At 42.2% G+C, this 22,490-nt stretch overlaps 1 protein-coding gene across 5 annotated transcripts in view; it reads right to left on the bottom strand.

The window, feature by feature from the left end:
- SPAG16 (sperm associated antigen 16) overlaps positions 1-22,490 on the bottom strand; it is a 723,462-nt gene that overhangs the window by 661,919 nt on the left and 39,053 nt on the right. For all 5 annotated transcript variants that reach the window (XM_043505701.1, XM_043505700.1, XM_038422547.2 and 2 more), the window contains one exon: positions 11,055-11,206. In XM_043505701.1, the coding sequence (XP_043361636.1) occupies positions 11,055-11,206 (152 nt within the window). The remainder of the gene's footprint in view (positions 1-11,054; positions 11,207-22,490) is intronic.

Genomic DNA, 22,490 nt, shown 5'->3' with positions numbered 1-22,490 from the left:
AGCTAATGCACGAAAAACAACAGTGTGGACAGCTCAGGATCTCAAGTCCACCCAGCCCCGTGGGCCTTAACTCAGCTGGCTAGCCTGAGTCTCCACCAGAGCCACAATGTCCACACTGCTATTTTTAACATGCTCGCATGTGTAAAGCTAGAGCAAGTGTGTCTACCCAGTCTGGGAGGCTCACTCCTAGACATACCCTTCAAGCTGTCCTCTGAATCCTCTAACAAAAAACCTAAACTAAAGGTATACAAAAACTTAAACCTCCTATCCCTTCTGCTGCTCTATTCCTCCACTGAGCACCTCTCAGAGCTCTCACCTCGCAAGTTCAAATCCAGCCCTTTTCTGGAGGCTTGCCAATAGAGCCCGCTCCACACCCAGTGGCTGCGGTCTCTCTCTCTCTCTCGGCCTCTTGCCAGACTCCCCGGGACTTTTGCCACACTCTCTCTCCCTAACCTTGGGAGAGGATCTCAGGACAAATTCTCCATGGGTTCTCTCCTCACAACCTAGTCCCAGACAGTGACTGCAGAGTTCTTTACTTTCTACCTGCAGCTCCCTTTTTCTACTCAACTTTCATCACTATTCAGCTCCTCCCCTGAGGGGCTTCCTCTCTAATTAAGATTAGCACTCTTCTCCTCCTCCTTCCCCACCCCACCACATAATGAAATTGGCCTCTCAGGCCCTCATTAACCCTTTCAGGGCCTGTATGGGATCCACACTCCATCACAGAGCCCAGTAACAATATGCATGATACAAATGATTTTGTAGGGATTTTTTAAAAAGGCATTAGCCACTTCAATTAAAAACAAATTAAGACAGCACATTTAAGTCCTCAAAAGACAGGCAATGCTGAAATGAATTATAGTTATGCAATTCGAGCTCTGCCATCCTCATATGTGCATTCCAATACAGCTTCTCATTCCCTTAGCATATATTATTTCTTAGACAATAGGCTACTAAATCATAGGCCTTTGCCTAATTAGTTGTTTATCGTTAGGGTGTACATTGAATGAAGCAGAGTGCTATAGGTGCCAAAGCAAAGGACTTACCCTTTCCATGTGGCTCACCCACAACAGAAGGATTCCTGCTTTTCCCTGTGCAAGGGAGTCTCCCCTGGTTTGACAGAGAGGGCACCAGTGGCCACCTTTTATCTTTTTGAGACAGAAGTGTTCTTGCTGTGGCAGAGAGTAGACAAGTAGAGCTGCTCAGCGATCGCATAATGTTCTGCGCAAGTGTAGGCAGAGGCCCAAGTTGCTGCTCTGTAGATTTCTGACATCAGTCACATTCCTTAAATATGTCCCTAAGTAGAAATTGACCTCATGGAGTGCGTATAGACTCTGGATGGAGGCAGCAGGTTGTGTCCTTAATAACAGTGATTAATGCAAGAGAGATCCCTTTGGATAGTGTTTGAGCTGATATTGCACAGCGTTTGGATCTCAACGCTGTGCAATATCAGCTCAAACACTATCCAAAGGGATCTCTCTTGCATTAATCACTGTTATTAAGGACACAACCTGCTGTTTGGAAGAGTTTAGGGGACTTCCTTAAGTCCTTAGTCCTGTCCAAGTAGAATGCTAGTGCTCTTCTAACATCTAGCTTATGGAAAATTGCCTCACTGATATCACAATGTCGTTTTGGGTGTGTGTGGGGGGGAGGAAACAGGAAGATAGATCTGTTAATGCATATGTAAAGCAGAGGCAACTTTAGGGAGAAACTTGGATGCGTCCTCAGTTACTTTGTCTTTAAAAAAAGACCGTACTTGGTGGGTGTGCCATCAGGATTGCTATTTCTCCGATACAGCTAGCTCAGCTAATGGCAATTAGAAATGCTGTCGTCATGGACAGGTGTGAGAGAGCAAGTTGCCATGGACTCAAATGGAGGTCTAGTCAAAGCCCTGAGAATTAGGTTAAGATCCCAGGCTGAAACAGGTGGTCTCAAACATGGGAAGAGAGATTCCCAATGCCCTCAAGAAATCTATGCATCCACAGGTGAGCAAACACAGTCTCTCTCTACCTGGCGGTGGAAAGCCGTTTTGTCCACGATATGTACCCTAAGGGAGCTGAGAGAGTTTTGACCTCTTGAGGTCTAAAATGTAATATAAAGTCAGAAGGAGGGAAGATGAGGTTGGGTTATGTGTTTAGAATGACAACAAACTTGGAATCATTTCCATTTTGTAGGTAATTGTGTCGAGTGATCAACTTCTGACTGTGGGCCAACACGTCTTTCAGCTCAGAGTATTCTGCCTCTAAGCCTTGGAACTAAGAAGGAGCCAAGCCTGAAGGTGGAGGACCCACAGGTTGGGGTGAAGGATCAGCCCGTTTTGAGAGAGCAGGGAAATTGGCTGAAGAGGAACCGGATGACATATTGCCATCTGTGTCAGATAAGGGAACTAGACTTGTCTTGGCCAGAAAGGACAATCAGAATAACTCTCGCTTTGTCTTGTTGAATTTTCAACGGGACCTTGGAAAAAAGAGGAAACTAGAAAAAAGGCATACAAGTCGTCGCTGTCCCATGGGAGGACGAGGACATCTCCCAGTGAATGTTTCCCAAGACCAGCCCTGGAGCAACAACAAGGACATTTCTTGTTCCGATAAGCAGCAGAGAGATCTGTAGTCAAGGTCCCCCAAAGAGCGAATCTCTCTCAAAGCACCTCTGACTGAGTTTCCATTCGTGGTCATGAGAAAAATGACGACTTAGATGGTCAGCTGTCACATTCTGTATCCCTGGTAGAGAGACAGCTGAGATGAGCACATTGTGATAATGCACCAATTCAAAAGTTTGAGAGTTTCTGTGCAGAGGGAGGGAGATACGGCACCCCCTTGGTAATTTATGTAAAACATACAGAGCATTTTGTCCATCGTGACCTTCGTGTGGGTTTCTTGATGAAAGGCAGAAAGCGTGCACAGGCATTCCTGACAGCCCTTGGCTCCAAAAGAGTGATATGGAGAGTCACTTCTGTGGAAGACCACTTGCCCTGAACCTTGTGGTTATGTAGATGAGCTCTCCAGCCTATTAGGGAGGCATCTGTCCCAGGGCAGTGAGTCTGTGTAGAGGGAGGAACGCTCTTGCTTGTACTGCATTGAGGTTGGGGCTCAAACTCCAGGAACTGGAGGTTAGTGCGCCACTACAATGGAGAGAACCTTGTAGAATACCCTGGATGGAGCATTCTGTAGTGATAATGGTCCTGCCCAAACCATAGGAATCTCCTGTACGATGATTCTGTCGAGATATGGAAGTAGACATTTTATAGGCCGGAAATTAAATCTCCTTGCTAGAGCTGGAATAATGGCCGCTAATGTGATCATCTTGGATGTCTACACCTTTGCTTATTTGTTTAATGCCCTTAGATCTAGAATGGACCTCCAACCTCCCTTCGCCTTGGGGATCAGGAAATGAGTAAAATCCCTTGCTCCTGAGATGCACCGGGACTGCTTCTATGGCCCCGAGGCATAACAAGTGATATATTTCCTGATGAAATAGGTTCTCATGAGAAGGGTCCCTGAAGGGGGATGGGGAAGGAGGGTTGGAATGGGGGAGGGTCATGAATTGAATGGCATAACCCTTTTAAATAATCTCCAGGACCCATCCATCAGAGGTGATATTCTCCCAACTGCTGTGAAAGAGGGCCAGGCGACTTCTGATGGGGCATGGCAGGTGTCTAGATGGCAGCTGATGTTGCAAGGTATAACTGTTCGGGCCCTCAACCAACCTGTCAAATGTGCTTAGAAGAGGTGGTCAGAGGTCATGGATTAAGGTGTGGACTGCTTCCATTTCTGAGCGCTGGTCCTCTTACTCTGCGACTTGTAACAGCACTGAGATGGTGGATATTGAGGAGGCTGTGACCTGTGCTGTAACAGAGAGGGCTACATCTTCTCTTCTGTCCCGCAGTGTCGATTTCTAGGGAGTGTAATGTGGCCTGGGAATCCTTCAGGGTGTGGAGAGAAGAATCTATCTTCTCCATGAAGAGTTTGGGCCCTTCAAACTGGAAGTCTTCTGCAGCTCTTCGGGCAACCCAGAAAGGTGTAGCCAAGAAGCCCACCACATTACCACGGTCATGGAGACCGGGCAGACCACTGTATTGGCTATGTCCAGTGCTGTCTCTAGCACCAGTCTAGCTACTAACTGACTCTCTGAGAATGGCTTGAAACTGCTCCTTTTGTGCTTCCAGTAAATGTTCCAGAAACGCATTGAGTTTCCCATAATTAATAAAATCATATTTGGCCATGACAGCTTGATAATTTGCTACTCTAAACTGTAATGTTGCCAACAAATATGCCATCCTGCCAAGCCCGATCGTATGGGGTCGACTTGACATTATGTTGCTTGCTTCTTGCATTAACTGCATCCACTATGATGGAGTTGGGTTGTGGATGTTGAAACAGGAAGTCTGCCTCTTTGGAAGAAATGTTTTGGGGGTTTTTTTGCTCTCTTGCTGGTTGGTGCAATGAAGGCTTGTATCTTCCAGATGACTTTGGTAGGATCTAGAATCGCCTCATTAATTGGAAGGGCAATTCTGGGTGAGGAGATGGTGTGCAGAATATCCACCAACTTGGAATGTGTATCTGCCACCTCCTGTAGGAGAACCTGCAGCTCATCTGACAACCTCTTGGTAAGATCCAGAAAGTTCTTAAAATCATCACGTAGTGATGAGGGAAGGGGAGGCATTACAGTCTCATCATCTGGTGGAGATGAGAAGTTTGCTGGAGGGGTAGCTTCCTCTTCGAGCCCTTCTTCCTGTTCTGAAAAAGCTTCCTTCTCCCCTGGCTCAGGGCTCTCGACTGCCAGGCTGAAGGAGACCACCTGGTGGACTCTCTGAGAGACACTGGACGGTTGCAATGTGTGGGATGTGTACATCACCCAAGGATTGTAATACAGCCATTGGGGGTGGCATGGGTGGTGGGGTTTCCTCGGGGGGCCTGTACCCTGATCAGGACCCTTGATTTGTGATCACGATGAGCAGCCAGGGGAAATGACCTTCTCCTGGCCCCCGTCAGACTCATCACTGAGTAGGGTGGTGCGGACTGGGTATTGGTGGTACATGGCCCGGAGCCGAGAGTGATTCTAGGTGCTGGGATGTGCTTGGTACTGGGGCCCCAGTGCCAAGTAATGTGTATTGCAGTTCCCCAACTATCAGGTCTCCACAGAGCTCATACAGTGGGCTCATTTGGTACTGTAGAGGAGCTACATTGGTACCAACGGTTGAGGAAGTGCAGAGCACTCCCTAGATGGGAGTTTTCTTGCACCTGTTACCAAAAGTTGTATGCGCTACTCTTTTAGAGACGGTACGGTAATTGTCTCTCTCCTTAGGGGGTGGTATCATTGCCTTAGAGCCCGAGTCCCTGGCTTCTCCAGGCGCTGTGGCAGAGCTCATAGCAGAGGCCCGCTTCTGGGTACAGTGCTTCAGAGCTGTCAGTACCAAGGTGGCCGCACTGGGGAGCCCCTCTGGCTGGCCAATGACTTGAAGCCCATGTTTTTTGGTGCCGAGGTGGCAATACTGGGGAACGCTCCTGGCTGGCCAATGATTTGGAGCCCTTTTTACCAGCCTTTACAGGGAGAGTCTGCTCGTTTTTCCACAACTCTATCCCCTTTGAAGTTAAAGGCTCCGTGGTCAGCACCAGAGTCCCCTGCAGACTGAAGTGCCTTCTCCAAAAGGAGCTCCCAGTTCCTGCGAGACTGCAGTTTTAGCTGTGGCAGGGGAACACTTCTGTGGGACTCTCCCAGGCACCAGACACAGGGAGAGTGTCTGGCCATTACAGGAATCGACTACTTGCAGGAGAGGCACCTCCTGGAGCCAGGCATGCCCCTGGGCAGGGGGCTAATATCCTCTAGCAGTGAGGAATGCAGAAGCAATGTCTTCTTTCCTCTTCCTCCTCCTCTTTTCCTTTAAGTTTTTTAAGTTAAAAAACAAAGTCTTCTAGATGCCTGGGGGGGGAGGGGGAATCCCCCTCCCCCTCCCCCCCCCCCCCCCCACACACACACACACACGGCAGGTAATGTAAATTGAAGTTCTCTTTTCCTTTTCTTTAATCCCAATGGAGTAAAAAGGAAATGATAACTATTAAGGAGAACAAAAGAAACAAGAACTACCACCACTTATGCTAAATGACACAGAAAAGGAAGGGACAACTGCTCGCTCTCAAGGCCAAAGGCAATTGAGAAAGAACGGGGTGGGGGGTCCACTTGCGCAGTGCTAGATAGCCTCGAAGCCAATCATGAGGGAGGGAGAACACACGTGTGGGCTCAGACACTGCTACCAAAAATCTCCGATTAGAGGCACTCGGGCGCACATACACCTACAGTGGAGCACCCAGAGGGACACTACTCAAAGAATAATCTTATTTATATTTTTGTTTTTAATTTCTCACATGGAAAAGGCCCACTGTATATCCTAAGAATGAGGCCACCAGCAGCCACTACAAACAGAATATTGCATGCATTCATTCCAAGGAAAATGCAGGGGAACCTCCTACAAGGTAAGTTTCTCCCCTACCCCTCCAAATCACTATAATTGGAGTTGTAAAAGAGAGGGTTTACCTCACAAAGGATCTCCTCCTCCTAACCCCAAGATGGTGACAGACTCTTGAGTCCAGCTTCAAAGCCCATTAAAATCAATGGAAAGACATCTATTGACTTCAGTGGGTGGTAGAACAGGCTCTCGATGCCTACATTTGCAGAAACGCAATAGCAGCTTGACATTATTGAGGAGAGAGATGCGAGTGGCATGAACATCCCCTGGTGGGAAGCAGGAGTAAGAAGGGAGATACGAATTCTTCTTAAGCCCACTAAATGGTATCTCAGAGCAGAGACGAAGGGGAACATGATATAGTTGAAATACAATTCTTGTATACAAGAACACCACAGGTGCTGTGTAAATTCCTTTGGAAAAACTTTTTATTTTGCAATAAAGAAAGGTTTTTTCTTGCTCCACTGATTTATTATGCCTTAAATATTTCAGTAAAGGTAAGAATTATAAGGTTACTATGTAGCAATACCTACATGAGTCACAAACAGTTTTAAAAGTCTGATGTCCCACTCCTGCAAATACACATGCATATTGGTAACTACAGGCATGTGAATTGAACCCAAGGGGCCAGATCCTAAGCTGGTTGAAACTGGCATAACTCCACTGAAGTCAGTGGAGCTGTACTAATTTACATCAGCTAAAGATCTAGGCCTAGAGAGTTATTTATTTACATAAATGTTTGCAGGATCAGGGTCTTCTTTTTTTCCCCCACTCTATTTTTTGTACCTTTTCCAAAGAGCTTTTCAGTTCTAAGGAGCAACTCAGACTTCTTACATACATTCACGCACATATGATCTTATCAAGAGACATATACCTAATAATTACAAAAGCTGTTATTACTATCAGTATTGCATTTTTTAAATGTCATTTGCCATCATTTTCAACTTCTATTCCACAGTGGTAGAAAATCTCAGCCCCAGATCTTTACAATGCATCTTTCAATAAAGTTTTGCACCTAATAAAAACTTTAGAAAATGAAATTACATCTTACGATAAATTACTGTCAGAATACATACAAGAATACAAGCTGAAACTGCTTGGCTAATAAAAAAAAACACAAAAAATCTTCAACTATGAAGTGCACTATCTGAAATCAGACAAATAAGAAAAAAAGAAAAATCAATAAATAAAATCTACTCCAAATATATATAGACAATCATACTCTCAAAGGTTGTCTGAGCTGTAAGAGTTTTTTCATTAAAGTAAATGTCTTATGGAGAATTAGATTCAAATACTTAACCTATGAGGTATTGATGCAATTGATATAGGAAAACTACAGAGTAGAGATTTTGATATTGTTTCCTCACCTGTTATTTTATGACCCAATTAAGTCTTAAACAAAGCTTTTGGAACCAGGAAAATCCATTCCCTGCACAGAAATCCTTTGCTGCATTTTCACTGTTATTGTAGGTTTCATAACAAAGACACCTTGGGTTTTAAATTAAACATCAGTTTTTATAAGACATTGGGATACTGAAGTGTTTGACTGTCCTTGGAGAAAACTTGATAACTCAGCTACTGGCCATATTTGCAGCTAGTTGACACTGAGCAAATCAAACCAAGAGATCACTGTTTAGCAGATGGTTGGACTGCAATGTTCTCAAAAGATTTAAACACACTTTAATTGTGAGAGCTCATTCATGTTTGAACAGTAAATTTAATACAATATTTTCTAATTTTTGTACCAAAGACACTTCCTGAGTGGTGTTTTTTTCCATTTTTAACTGGTAATAATGTAATCCAGGTGGCTATCCTTGAAAGTATAAGATGTCTTACTAATTGTAAATGAACAGTTCACTGTCTCTGACATCTGCTAAGCTTTAAACACTGAGCCCTCCTGAAAAGCTCTGGAAAACATTCTTTTTACAGTCAATTCTATTTATATTTCACATGGTTTCTTTTATGTCTTTCCCTATTTCATTATAAAGGACAGGATTATTAATTTGTATTGATCCCTGTTGCTTACTCCTCTCTTGAATTTATGAAACCTGATTTGTATTTACACTAAGACCCCTTTACACATCCAGAGTAGTAAAGGGGCTTTACAGTGAGTGTAACTTTAATTTACCTCCACTTAAATTCCCTATATACCACCAGAGCACTTAAAGGGGTCTTAATGTAAATAAGTATCAGACCCATCACATTGTCTGTGACATTATCTTCAGCATAAATTGCAATGTCACAAACAGACCATGACGAAGTGAGGGACCAATCTGTTTAAGATCTGGCATGTTTTACCAGGCTATTCTGCTGCAAACAATGCAACTGAGACAACCTCCACTGGTCTGATCCTTATTATAGTGGCGATCTAACAGGGATAAAGCAGTCAATCATAGTCTAATCTTTCCCACTTGGAGGAGGCATCTAAGGAATTTAGTAAAAGTATAATTATTAGAATCACTTCTCAAAGTAGAGCTGTACTTCAGTAGATATGGGGGAGGAGAATTACAGGACAAATTATTATGGAGAGACGGTAGTCTGATATAAATGGCTCTCCGATATCACCACCTTTTTGTTTTAAAGCAGATTTTGGCTTTCCCCCACCATCTCCAACTTGGCCAAAAATAAACCAATGCACTTATAGTTTCTCATGCATGCTTTTCCACCAAAGGAAACGTTTTGGAACAATATATTCATAAGATGAGATTTTTTAAAAATCAGATTTTTCACTCTTGGGAAAAAATATCTAACTTTCTTTCCTAAAATGCCAAATTTGGCTTATTTTGTCACTTCAACAAGGAGTAGTACACTTGACTATTCCTAGAATATTTAGTAGGCTATTTTTGGACTTATTCTCTAGTTTTCTAAACTAGCTCCAGGAGCCAAAAAAGACTTCAGGGTACCTGGATAGGACTCACCTTATAAAATCCATTGCAACAGAGAAGCCTAACAGATCCAGTCAATTAGCATTGTAATGTAATAGAAGAAGAGACCTTATAAATTTCCAAGGGTGAAATGTTGGCCCCACTGAAGTCAATAGTAAAAGTCCCTTTCACTTAAGTAGGGCCAGGATTTAAATCTTTACCCCAGTGCTCTGTGGAGTTCATGCATCTCTGACCTGCCAGGCTGAGAAAAATAGAGTTGCCCAGCAGCCAGAGATAAATACAAGTGCTTTCCTGTAAGTCAAAGGATTACATTTCCTGACCACTGGAAAGGTTCATCAAAGGAGACGGGGCCTGGGCTGAGTGTGGCATGAGGCACAGCAGTATTCAGATAACAGGAAGGGAAACAGGCCAGAACTGACCTGCCTCAGATATACAGTGAGGAAAAGGATTGAATAGATTGATAGAACTGGGCTGTTACCCAGAGGAAAGGGTAGAAAGAGGAGGGAAGGAACGGAAAATTAAACTAAGCACTAGTCAGAGTGGAGGGACCTCGCTGATGTCAACCACAGAAGCAACGTCTATGCAGACTAAGATGGAACCATGTAAGGAATTCACTGCTATGCAAGCTTAATCAGAAGTCTGCGGAGATAGGGAGGGGCAAGACTGGGGCTGGACTTTCCAGCTACATTCAGGTAGTCAAAAGCTTCTCTCTCCCAAAAAGGTTCCAACAGTTGCTGCCAGCCAAGCAAGAGTAGGCTGCTGTAGCAATTTTAGAGCCTTACATAGTTTTAGGTATTGGAATTTTTACTTTAATTTGGGGAAATCATTATATGGTCCCCCAGCTATGACTCAGTCTCAGACTGGTGGTGACCATAGTATTTTAGTTAATATTAAAGTGAGGACAAAAAACTCTCCACATAAAATTAAAACACATTAAAAATCAAGAGACTAAAAATGACAAACCCCAGCACAATAATCCAAGCAAAACGAGGAAAACCTGAAGAAATCCTCTTAGACAAGCATAGCAAAATAAGCAACAAAATTTTGTTTTAAATTATTTGGGAGGAGACCACAGCCTGCAAACTCGGGCAACTGCATATCTTGTTGGACACCAACTTGGACATCTTAGCTGACCAGAAACAAGCAATCAGATTTTTCCACTCCCCACCCGGTCCTGTCCCCTCTCTGTAGGTCGATACCTGGAACAACTCTGGTGTTTCTGACCCCTGAAGGCACAAAATGAACAGAGCTGAAACTCTTGCAAAGTTTATAAGCCCTACAGCATGGGCCAAGATCCCTACTAAGAGCATGTGATACACAGAAGTAAGACTGCAGTCAGAACTTCTGCTTAGAGTTTTGAACTGCAGTATAGTTTCCAGTGCAGCTTCTGTGCACTCCCCATCCTAGTGCACTCACTCACCGTCACCCACCCAGTGATTGGGCTCCCGAAGCAGGACTTCTGATCCAACCTCACTAGTCCTGTATATTCTTACAACTCCATTCAATTATCTGAACTATTCTGTTCAGATAATCAAGCTAGAAAGATACAAACTCAAGAGCTCTTTAATGGTTAGATGATGTTTACCCAACATACATTATCTGAACAATATAGAGAGCCAGACTCTGCTCTCAGTTACATTGACTTACTATCTTTCCACTAACTTAGTAAAACACAGAAGATTAGTTTAGATTCAATGAGCATTTCATACCTTTGAATACTTCTTGGCCTTCTGCTTTGTTGGATCTTTGGCAGGATCATATGGAGCAACACCAGCATACAGATATTTTTGCTCCCTGTTTTCTTGAACAGCTTTCTGGGTAGGACCCTGTCTTCCATCCTCCCTTTCACACCTATGACCGGCTATAAAAAAAACCAAACACAAAAACACACTATTTCATCCTCTTAGAATTTATTTCTCTTGTTCTTAAAAAAAGAAAGTTGCATTCACCTAGCAGTAATCTCAATCTGAAAAACTAATCAGAACTGAAAGCTGAAATTCATGCAAAATAGGTCTTTGAAATAAAGTGATATCCAAGTAACTAAGGTTGCACGCATCAATAACTCTAAAATTATGCATATGACTCTTCCACTCCGTTCAGCCCCTTTAATACAAGTTCTGTGTGTGAATCCACTTAACTTTTATTACAATGCCCCAGAATTTCAGTGTGCTGCAGATTCTGGTATTGAAGATATGAAAAACAACACTAGTAGTCAAAGAAAAGCTGCAGGGTTTTGGTAACTAGATAGGGGAGAATTGTAATTTTTGGCATCCAAGAAGGTGGGGGAATTATTTTGGAACCCAGGAAATAGCTGAGGAGGAAGGAATGCACCTCCTCTTTCCTTTCCCCCAAATGTAGAGGTAACTTAAAACGTATAGAGCGGGCGTTTGAATTTTCACTCCAGCACAAGCGTCCCCATTGTATTCCATCCCAGTGTCTGCCATTGCTCCCCAAACCTGACACACAAACACATTTGCTTGATGTTTTGCTAAAATAATCAGCAGTAAAATAGTTAATGTTGACATTTAAATTATCAGATTTCACAGTTACTGCTTCACTGAGATGAATGGGAAAGTTCATAGTCTTTCAGGTTGTCCACAGACTAAGGCAGATAGGATTACATTGGTTTACATCCGCTTCATATTTAGAAAGTTTGCATTGCAATCATATGGGATACTGTGCATGTTGGTATTGCATTGGGATGGATCCTGCACCCCTGAAGGAGTAAGAATCGAACACTGAATTTCCATGGGATTTGGGCTCTTAAGTCTCTTTTGAAAATCCCAACCTTAAAACATCACATGTAGAACTGGGCAACATTTTTTAGCTGAATTTTTTTGGGGGGGTGGGGAGGAAGAGGAGAGCAAAAAAAATGGCAGATATGACACTGAAATGTTTTGCCAAATTCTTTGTGAAAAACAAAACCCACAAAAGTTAAAATGTCAAAACAAAAAACATTCAGAAATTCCATTTCAAAATTTCCTTCATTTTTTGTCAATGTAAAAGATTAAAAGGCTCAAAATCAATACGAAACATTTCATTTGGGATCTAAAAAAATGTTTTGTTCAACCCTATTTTTCCCGCCCCCAGGACTGCTTGTGAACCAAAACATTTTATTTGTACGGCACTAAACACATAAAATAACTAGGCTGAAACAAAATTAAACACACACATTAATAAAATCTGCTCTTTGTAAGTAAAGTTCAATTCAGTCGTGAAATTCTAACTAAAAAAAACCCAGGATGCATAAATCTGATTAAATGAGGATCATTCTGTATGATCAACTCCAATAAAAGCTACAAAAAGGTGAAAAGAACTGTCTTACAAAACAGACTAGCACTATTAATTCTTTAAAAGTGAAGACTACTGCAATAAATGCTATGAATAACATTTCCTGAAGTACTATATAATGCAGAATTGTTTCATTCATGTGGAATATTTCCCCCTCACTCAATAACTATCACCCACTCGCAATTGTGATGCTCATGGGACATTGGGTTTGTTTGCGCTTGTGAAATATACATATTATAAACCACCACAGAACCATGAAAGTTAAAGAGCTTAAAAAGTCAGTAACTGCTTGAAAGAATGACCAAAATCTAAAGGATTGTGATTACACTCTATAAAATGGTAACAGCTCATGTTTCCCATTCTGACTGCCTTGTGCTTGGAAAAGGTATAAGTATTATAACTAGTGCCTTTGAAATTTCCTTTTCCATGACATCCCGAGAGCAGTTACATCAGATCAAGGAAGGAGGAAACATGGTAATAGGCTTAGAAGGGAGTTAATTCAACCACGAAGAAAGTCATTGAGTTAGACTTCATAATTGGGTAATAAACAGCTGCAGATTCCAGAAAATAAAAGAAATATACTGAGCTGGTAACAATTTCATTGCATGGTTTTCTGAACCAATTCTAATAGCAGTGCTGGGTTCAAATATATACGTAATGATTACTTAGAACTTTGGGGTCAGGAACTGTCTTTTTGTTCTGTGTACAACACCTACCACAATGGGATCCTCGTCCATGACTACAGCAATACAAGCAAATAATTCAGTGAACAAATAGCCCTTCTCTGCGTAGGCTCCTAGTTCAAATTTTGGACAGGGCAGGTTAAAAAAGTTCATATTGAGCATAGGAACATTTTTAATTAAAATGTTCACAAAATAGCCATCCCTCTTCTCAATTTTTTTTTTTTTAACTGGCTCTAATATTGTATCCTTTTGGGCCCTGGTCCCAGTACAGCCAAACTCTAGCATATGAGGAGTCTTAAAAGGAAGCATGTGAGTAGGGACTCCAGTTGGCATGCACACACTTGAAGTTAGTTGAGTGCTAAAGTGCTTTGCTCAACTGGCCCTTTAAGAGGATTTCCAGTTACTAACTTGTACTTATTTATTTAGGAAACCGGAGGAGGGAATCATAGTTATACCTAATAGTTAAAAAAAAGAGCAAACATCTGATGGAGTTACAGGCAGAGTGTTAAATAACTAACAGCTGCAAATTCCAGGGCAACCGAGGGACGCTGTCTTGGTATCCACGTTGGACCTTTCTCCACCATCCTTCTAGTCTGTTACTTGCGTGGGTGCTGTGGTAATTCCAGACAGAACACAAATCAGTTCTGCAGTTTTATTTTAATTCTCTCTTGCAGTAGGTGCTGGATTCCACTGCCCTGCCAGTAGCTAGAGGACACAGAACACAGAGGACTCTCTGGAAGGTGGGGACTAGTCCCTCAGCAGCTATCCATCAGCTCTGATTCTGTCCCCTCCAGTTACAGACAGATGCGGACAACACTGAAGCTATTTCTATGCTACAAACACTACAGCAGCACAGCTTCAGCTACACTGCTATAGCACTGTAACACAGACACTTGCTATAGCAAGAGAAGGTGTTTTTCTGTTAATGTAGCAAATCCACCCTCTCAAGAGGCAGTAGCTGGCCTAGCAGTGTCTATAGTTTTTCACACTCCTGAATGATGTGAATAGATTGACCCAAGTTTTTAGATATAGATCAGGTTGGATGATCTGTGGAGCTAGTTCTGAAAGAGAAAGGCCAAATTCTGAACTTTCTTATGTTGCATGTTAGGGCCAAAGCTAAGAGAACCTCAGCATTCTTGCTGCACCGGTGGCCAAAACAATAGGGAGTTCATACAGAGAAATGCTGTATGTCCATTCCATACTGTAGATGAGTGCTCCACATGGCATCAGAGAAGGGGAAAATGTGTATATGTTTGGAGCATGCATAACACAAATCCACAATATGCAAAATTAGTATAGGAGTGAAGGACCGACCTTGTTGGCTACTTCCCAAAACCCAGTAGCCGCACATAGCAAATCTGCATGTATGTTCTGAGTTAGAAAGATGTGTGGAGGTTGAGAATGCTGTTTCCAACCTCTGCTGTGTTTCAGAGAGTCTCACACAAGCAACATTTTGTTTCCCAGCGCTTGACTCCCCAAAAGAGCAACTGTACATACACTATCGCTTTAAAAAAATTGAAAGGCAAGTAACTCAGCAAAATGAATATGACTGAACTAAATAATCAGAGAGATCACTGATCACTCAGATTTTTGATGGAAGTCTGGGGAACACATTTTTATCATGATGTGCAAAGGGGTATATCTACAACTCCTTTATAACATCTTGCTGATCATGGAGTACATGTCCGACAGCATTAAGTAGGATGTGTGAGCGCGATATTGATTTGCAATGGACACTGGGTAAAATAGACTTGATGCAGTAACTAAACATCACTACATCTACTGTATCTGGACTTCAAGTGGTTGTTGAAAGAATGAGATCGAAAGCAGACTTCACCCTATTATTCCCCCCACCAGACAAAATAGCAGCTCTGTGCTCAGGGCATGCAGGACATGTTCTATCTGTGTGCCCCTGTAAGGCAGGAAGGGGTCTTGCTCCGTCCATCCCACTTTCACCTGGAATTGGCTAAGCACACATGAGGTTGGGGCAGGCTGCACCATTCAAAGGGATGTGCACTCCTCCTGCTCACTAGAGACCTGAGAGATTATGCCTCCCCATCCCGAGGCACACCACCCAAGTTTCCCAGGGATGATGAAGCTCAGCACTGCCAACAATGTGGAGCCACCCCATATTGGCACAATCTGGTCTCTAATTTATGATACTCATTTTAAATCCATGCAACTCAAAATTTAAATATATAATTGACTTGATATGTCAGAGAATGACAATTTCAAAATGTATAAGTATTTTAGGAGTTTGGATGCAGATGGTAGAATATAACTATCACTCCCTCAAAATGTGTAAAAAATTGCTTACATGCTATATTCTATCAACTCTTGCATGCCCATAAATGGAGAGAATGACATTTACATATCAAGTGTGAAACAGGCAAAGGGCAAACAGCTCTTCCCCCACATTTAGAAAGTTCAGTTGAAGCACATGGTTGCTAAGGTTAGTCACACACAATTTTACATTTAAGTTCTCTTCACTATATTTATTTTATGTTGTTCAGTTACAACCAGAAAATAATGTGCAAGGTTGAGATGCTAGGTCATGCAGCCAAAGACAATTGTACAAAGTATTACAATACAAACCCATATAGTTATTTAGATTTAAAATTCACAAAAATGGCTCTAAGTACCTTTGGCATCAACTAAAAACAATCACATAGGAGACTGATCAGCAGATGTTTCTCACCCCAAAGTAGAGAAAATAGACCAAAGATTAAATCAACCTCAACCCAACCCTGTAAAGCATTTGAGCGACTAAATTTTACCTTGCACAAGTACCAATCCTTATAATGGCCATTCATCTGCAGAAATCAAGGTAAAAACCATGGGCTTTGTAGCATGCCCTGAAGATAGCACAGATTTGTAGAGAAAATGACCATTTGTACGACCCTTAAGCAAAATAGAAGAGGACAGAAAAGGAAGGCCCAAACAAAGAAGTGTTACTTACCAGTAATTGGGGTGTAGGATGATTTTCTGTATAGATTCAACCTTGGGGAAATATGCAGATACCTTGGGCCTGATCCAGTGTCCATTGAAATCAGTGGGAAGACTTCTATTTGCTTCAATAGGCATTAGATTAGGCCCCATAAGCGCCAAGTCAGAACACTATAGAAGAGCACAGATTGTTGGGACCATACATGAATGCAGACACACTTGCAAGAGATTAAACAGTAACAACCACGACAGGAGGTAGGTCTGTGAGGAACTAGTTCCTTAGAGCAGGAATCATCCTTTTAAAGTATTTGGAAAGCACTTAAAACATAGTGGGAGTTACTGCCAATAAATAGATAAATAGTAAGTCTCAGACAATTTTCCTGAATTGGGCATCAGATCTCGCTGCCAAATTCAGAAAATAGTTCTGTAATCTACTATGCGTGTTCCATATTTGAAGAAGACAGAGGAGGTATGCAGTAGTCTGACCAACAATGAAGAACCCCTTGCACTGAGCTACCTACATCCAGTATGTCATAGAGAAGCTAGTAAAGCCACTTTCTAGTTCATCTAGCCAAAGCCAATCTGGTCAGGTCAGGATATGGAATGGAAACCGCATTAGTGGCACTGAAGGACAATTTCCTTCTATCAATGGCTAGAGGGCCGAGAACCATTCTCTCTCTTGAGCCTTTCTGCAACATACCACACAGTTGATCATGAGATACTACTGTCCTTGCTAAGAGATGCAGCAGCAGTCCAGGGAAATGTACAAAAAAAGAGGTTTGAGATCTAACTGTACGGGCACACACAGAGGAAAGTGATGGGAAACTGTACTATGCATCCGATGAAGTGAGCTGTAGCTCACGAAAGCTTATGCTCTAATAAATTTGTTAGTCTAAGGTGCCACAAGTACTCCTTTTCTTTTTGTACTATACCAGTTCAGTTTATAGAGGCATGAAGCTATCAGCCCTGGAGTAACTACAGCTAGTACAAAGTGCAGCAATTGACATCCTCAGCTCCACAGGCTACTCTGAGCACATCACACATATGTCCTCCACTCAGTATGCTGGCTCCCTATAAGCGATCATCTAATTCAGAAAAAAACTGCCACCAACATTTGTCCTGTTTACATCTGTGCATAGGTCCACCTCTCAAGGTTTCAAATACATCATGGCCAGAAAAAGCTTTTGATGACATGCTGCAGGGTATGCTACCATCTTTCAGTATGCAGTGCAGACTGACTGAATAAAAACACACTGCCCATTGAGACATGAGTGAGACCAACACAGCAATAAAAAGCATGAGAGCCAATGGCGCTAGAAGGGAGTGAAATGAAGTAGCATTTGCAATGTGAAGCAGTTGGATGAGGTAAATCAGAGCTTGTGCGGGCGTGTGGATGACTGATGAGTTTAATAATTTGTACTGGATATGTAAAGTGATTTAATTTATTTATAAGTACTCCCCTGCTTGTCACTTTTTTGGTATTATCAAATGCTCAAGATTTTGGGGCAATAAATAAGTGCGATGTGAATAGCAGGACAGTGGTTCTTTGAATCACCTAACAAATGAAAGCTTTGTATAATATGAAAGAGACAGATGGAGCACTCATAATATAAAGCGTAGCACAGAAGAGGAACCCATGCTCCAGGCCTTCAGGCAACAGCACCTACCCCCCCCAAACTGGCATACAACAAGCCTATACTCCATTTCCTAGCCTGAAATGTGACAAAGATGAACAAGAACCCCGCCACTGGCAGAAAGGTTGACACATTTATTTCTAACTTAAGATCTCCTTGTTATTTGTAACTTAAGATCTCCACAAGTACTCCTTGTTCTTTAAGCTTTAAAGTGGACTTAAAGAGGAATAAGGTACTATTGCATGTGAGTAAAGGTATCAGAATCTAGCCCTAAGAAAATATTTCACACAATTAAAAATAAAGAATGGTTACTTATTTGTAACCAGAGTTCTTCAAAATGGTTCTGCATAGTCACACTTGTGTAGTGTGCTGTCTTGTGATGCCTTATGGTAAAACCTTTTCCCAGCAGTATTCATTAGAGCACTCTCTCACCACCAGCCCCATCCCCTTCAGGATTTCTGAATGTCCTGAGAACGAGGCTATATAAGGAGTGGAGTGCCTTTTACCACCTCAGTTCCGTCCATTGCAATCTCGGGGAACAAAAAGCAATTAGACTCTGACAAAGACAGGATGGTGAGTGGGGAGTAGGACTATGCAAAGCCATTTTGAAGAACTTGAGTTACAAGTAACCTTTTCCTGTTCACCCTAAGTGGGAATATGTAGAGCCACTTGAAGACTCAGACAGTGTTGAAAATAACTTGGAGGTGGGGACAGAGTCCTAACTCAATAGAAAGACTGAGGTGCCACTCTACCAAAAGCAGCATCTGCCCTAGAGGCCAAGTCCAAAGCACAATGCTTACTGAAAATGTGAACAGAATTCCAGGTAACAGCTCTTCCAATATCGACAGCAGGGACTTAAGTCAAGCAAGAGAGGTTGCCGCAGCTTTAATGAAATGTGGACATATTGTCCCTGGAAGAGGAGTCTCTGCCAAAGAATAAAACATTCAACAATACATTATTTAGTGCACCTAGAAATGGTCTGGGAAGAAACCATATATTCCCTGCAATTTTTAGCATAAAAACAAAAACAATCTGGATGATTTATAAAACCCTTCAGTTCTGTGCAACAACAAGCAAGGATTCTTCTTTCATCCAAAGTAAAGCAAAGCTGAATCACTCTTATTAGAATGGTTTCAGAGTAGCAGCGGTGTTAGTCTGTATTCGCAAAAAGAAAAGGAGTACTTGTGGCACCTTAAAGACTAACAAATTTATTTGAGCATAAGCTTTCGTGAGCAAGTGAGCTGTAGCTCACGAAAGCTTATGCTCTAATAAATTTGTTAGTCTCTAAGGTGCCACAAGTACTCCTTTCCTTATTAGAATGTGGTTTTGAAAAACAAAACCCACCAAATCAATGAACTGATTGACATGAAAATCAGCAGCCCACCTTTGGCAAAAACCTGAGGTCAGGCTAAAGAACCACTTAAGTTTATGAAAAATGATGAATGGTGGATCAGTCACAAGAGCATTTAGCACACTTACCTTTCTGGTAGATGGCATATCAATAAAAGCCATTTTAATAGATAAATAACGCAAGGAACACTCAGCAAAAGATTCAAAGGGTAGTTTCATCAGCATGGCTAGAGCCAAACTGAGATCCCAAGAGGGACAGGATCACTCAAATGACTATACATATTAAATAAGCCCTTCATAAACCTCTTAATTGTATTAAGCACAATGATACCAGAAATTAAGGTATGATAAGCAGAAATGGTTCCCAGATGAATCCTTAACCACTTCATATTTTAAAAAGATTGAATATTCTCTAGAGCATAAGGCGTGGATGCTGAAGCAGAAAAGATGCCCTTCCCAGTCATCCAAGTCACAAATCTGGTCCATTTTGATTTGTAATGTTGTCTGGTAGACTGATTCAGATTAGATACAGTAAATCACCCAAGCCATCAGATGCAGTGTGGGAGGTCTAGGTTGGGATGAAGAAACCTCTCTTCCTGTTCAGACAACAGATCTAGTGACAGAGGAAGACACACAGAGACTCTGCCAGACTGTCAGAGGACACAGTATACCATCGTTGGCGTGACCAGACTGGGACAATGATAATCATCCTCACCATGTCCTTACGTACCGTCCTTGCCACTTTCTGGATCAATGGAAAGGGGATAAAAGTCATACTGCAGGCTCCTTCCCCACTGCAGTAGAAAAGCATCTGACAAAGACTTGCTGTCCCTGCTGGCTCTGGAGTAGACGAGGCAACACTTCTTGTTGCACATTATTGCCAACAGGTCCAAGTCTGGTCGACTCCTTCTGGCAAGTATGTGGTAAACCAATTAATCCTTCAAGGACCACTCATGTTTCTGAGACATGTCTCTGCTGAGACAGTCTGCAGTCACACTGCTCTCCCCCAGCAAAGAGGGTCATTGAAAACACATAGTGGAGGATGCACCAATCCCATAACCTTATGCTTCTGCATAAAGAGGAGGAAAGTGAATACACCCTGCTTGATGATAGTACATTGAAGTAGTATTGTCCATTACTACTTACACCATCCTTCCATGCATGTGAGGAGAGAACGATTGAGGACTAAACAAATGGCTCTCAACTGCAACACACTGATGTGCAGAATCTTTTCCTGATGAAACCAATGTCCTCGAAGTGCCCGATGATTCAGATGTGCATCCCCCAAACCACTGTTTGGTGCATCTGAAGTTATCACCAATGCTGCCGGAGCATCAAACTGGACACCTCTGAAGACATTTTTTCTCATTAATTACCACTCCAGTGAAAGAAAGATGTTTGGAGGTATGGTGACCCATAAGTGCAAATTGTTCTGGATTTGGACAGCAAACCTGAGACATCCAGTGCTGCAGAGGTCTCACTGGGCTAAAGGAGTTACATAGGTAGTGGCCACCATGAGAGCAAGGAAAAAAAAAAAAAGATTACTATTCAAGTCAGACACTCCTCAGCATTGAGAATAAGCTGCCTCAACATCAGAAATCTGTCCTCCAGCAGAAAGGCTCTTTCTTCCACTGAGTCCCAGTGTGGAACCTATGAACACAATTCTGTGAGTTAAGCATTGATTTGATTTTGCTTGATTGATTTGATTGTTGAGAAGACCGAGGTCCAAGAATAGATGGATTGTAACTGCAATATGGCTTAACAGGTATTCAGGCACAGCAACCTTCATTAGCCAATCATCTAAACAAAAATACCTTGCCTTCTCAGATGAGCCACTACCACAAAGAGGCATTTTGTAGAAACACTGGGTGGTGTTGAGAGGCCAAATAGCAGCACCTCTTATAGGCAATGGCATCCCGCCACCACTAAATGAACGTATGTGATGAAAGCAACTGTCATTCTGGGGTGCAATCCTGAGCAGTGACTGGTTGTCACCGTCTCCCCTGTAGCCCTGGATGCCTCACATGCTTTGCTGGTTTAGGTCCTAACCTGGACCACTCACAGACTACCAGCATGCAGGTCACACCCCGAGTGTCTGTGTAGAGCTGCAGCCCTTGCCCAGCAGCTCTGACCCAAGCAGCCCGTCAGAAAAAGCACCAGTCACACTCTGGCTTCCACCAACCTTTGTTATGACTTGCAAGGTGACTCCAACACACTCCCAGTCCCAGATTTTCCCAAAACATGTGTTCTGCACTGTCCAGGCCTCTAGGGGACAGTTCAGATATTAAGATCTGTTGCCCCCTGTAAGGAGTCAACAGTTTGCAACTTTAACCGGTGTTACCAAACAGTTCCATTTAAAACACAATACTGGATTGGTTTAGATTAAAGATAACAAAACAAAAAAGACAGGATTTTAAATAAATTCAAGTATAAGTTAGAAATGGTTACAAGCAAATGCAAGTGAAAACATGCATCTAAAAGTCTAAAATGTAATGTAACAAATTCTGGTTCAAGGCTTTGTTCAAGATGGCCTCTCTCACCCACAGTCTTCTAGCAAGACAGTGAATGACCTTGGTCAGGATCTCTCCAAGAGGTCTAAAAATGTTGGTATGTTTGTCGTCTTAGGTGAAAGAGAGAACATGGGGTTCTTTGCCCCTTTCTTTAATAGTCCAGTGTACCTTTGAAGTGGATTCTTCTGAGGGTTACCCTTCAAGGTAAAGCTCATTCAAGCAGTAAAGGTTGCAACATGGAGTCTAATGGTGAAGAAAGCTCCAGGAGCTTTTCTCCCCCACCTTTGTGTTTGCTGAAATCCAAAAATTGTTCTCTTCCTGCTATCTCTTCCCCCACTGCCTTTAGTATCCTGTTTACTACTTGCATGTAAATTGAGGTAAATGCACCCCCCTATGTTTATAATAGACCTGTTTAAAAACTTTTACCTCGGAAGGGCTGTGTGGTTTTGAGTGTGTGCTAGTATCTTGCAGGGAAATTCATAACTTCACTTATAATATTGCTACATACATTTCACCACAATATTAACCAGTAAGTTATTATTTTCTAATGATACCTCACACAGCATATTTTTACAAAGATTATTACAATGGTGTGTAGGGTGTGGATACAGGGGTGTTCAGTGTCACAGCGACAAACTGAAATGTGAAAATATGCATCCTTTAAATCAAGAGTCACAAACCAAACCATGACCAAAAGAGAAGGGATTTAGGGCAGTGAAGAAGATGACTGC

The sequence above is a fragment of the Dermochelys coriacea genome, chromosome 11 (genome assembly GCF_009764565.3).
Source record: "Dermochelys coriacea isolate rDerCor1 chromosome 11, rDerCor1.pri.v4, whole genome shotgun sequence".
Classification (NCBI taxonomy): domain Eukaryota; kingdom Metazoa; phylum Chordata; order Testudines; family Dermochelyidae; genus Dermochelys; species Dermochelys coriacea.
Note: the sequence above shows the minus strand (reverse complement) of the source record. Positions and strands in the feature narration are given on the sequence as shown.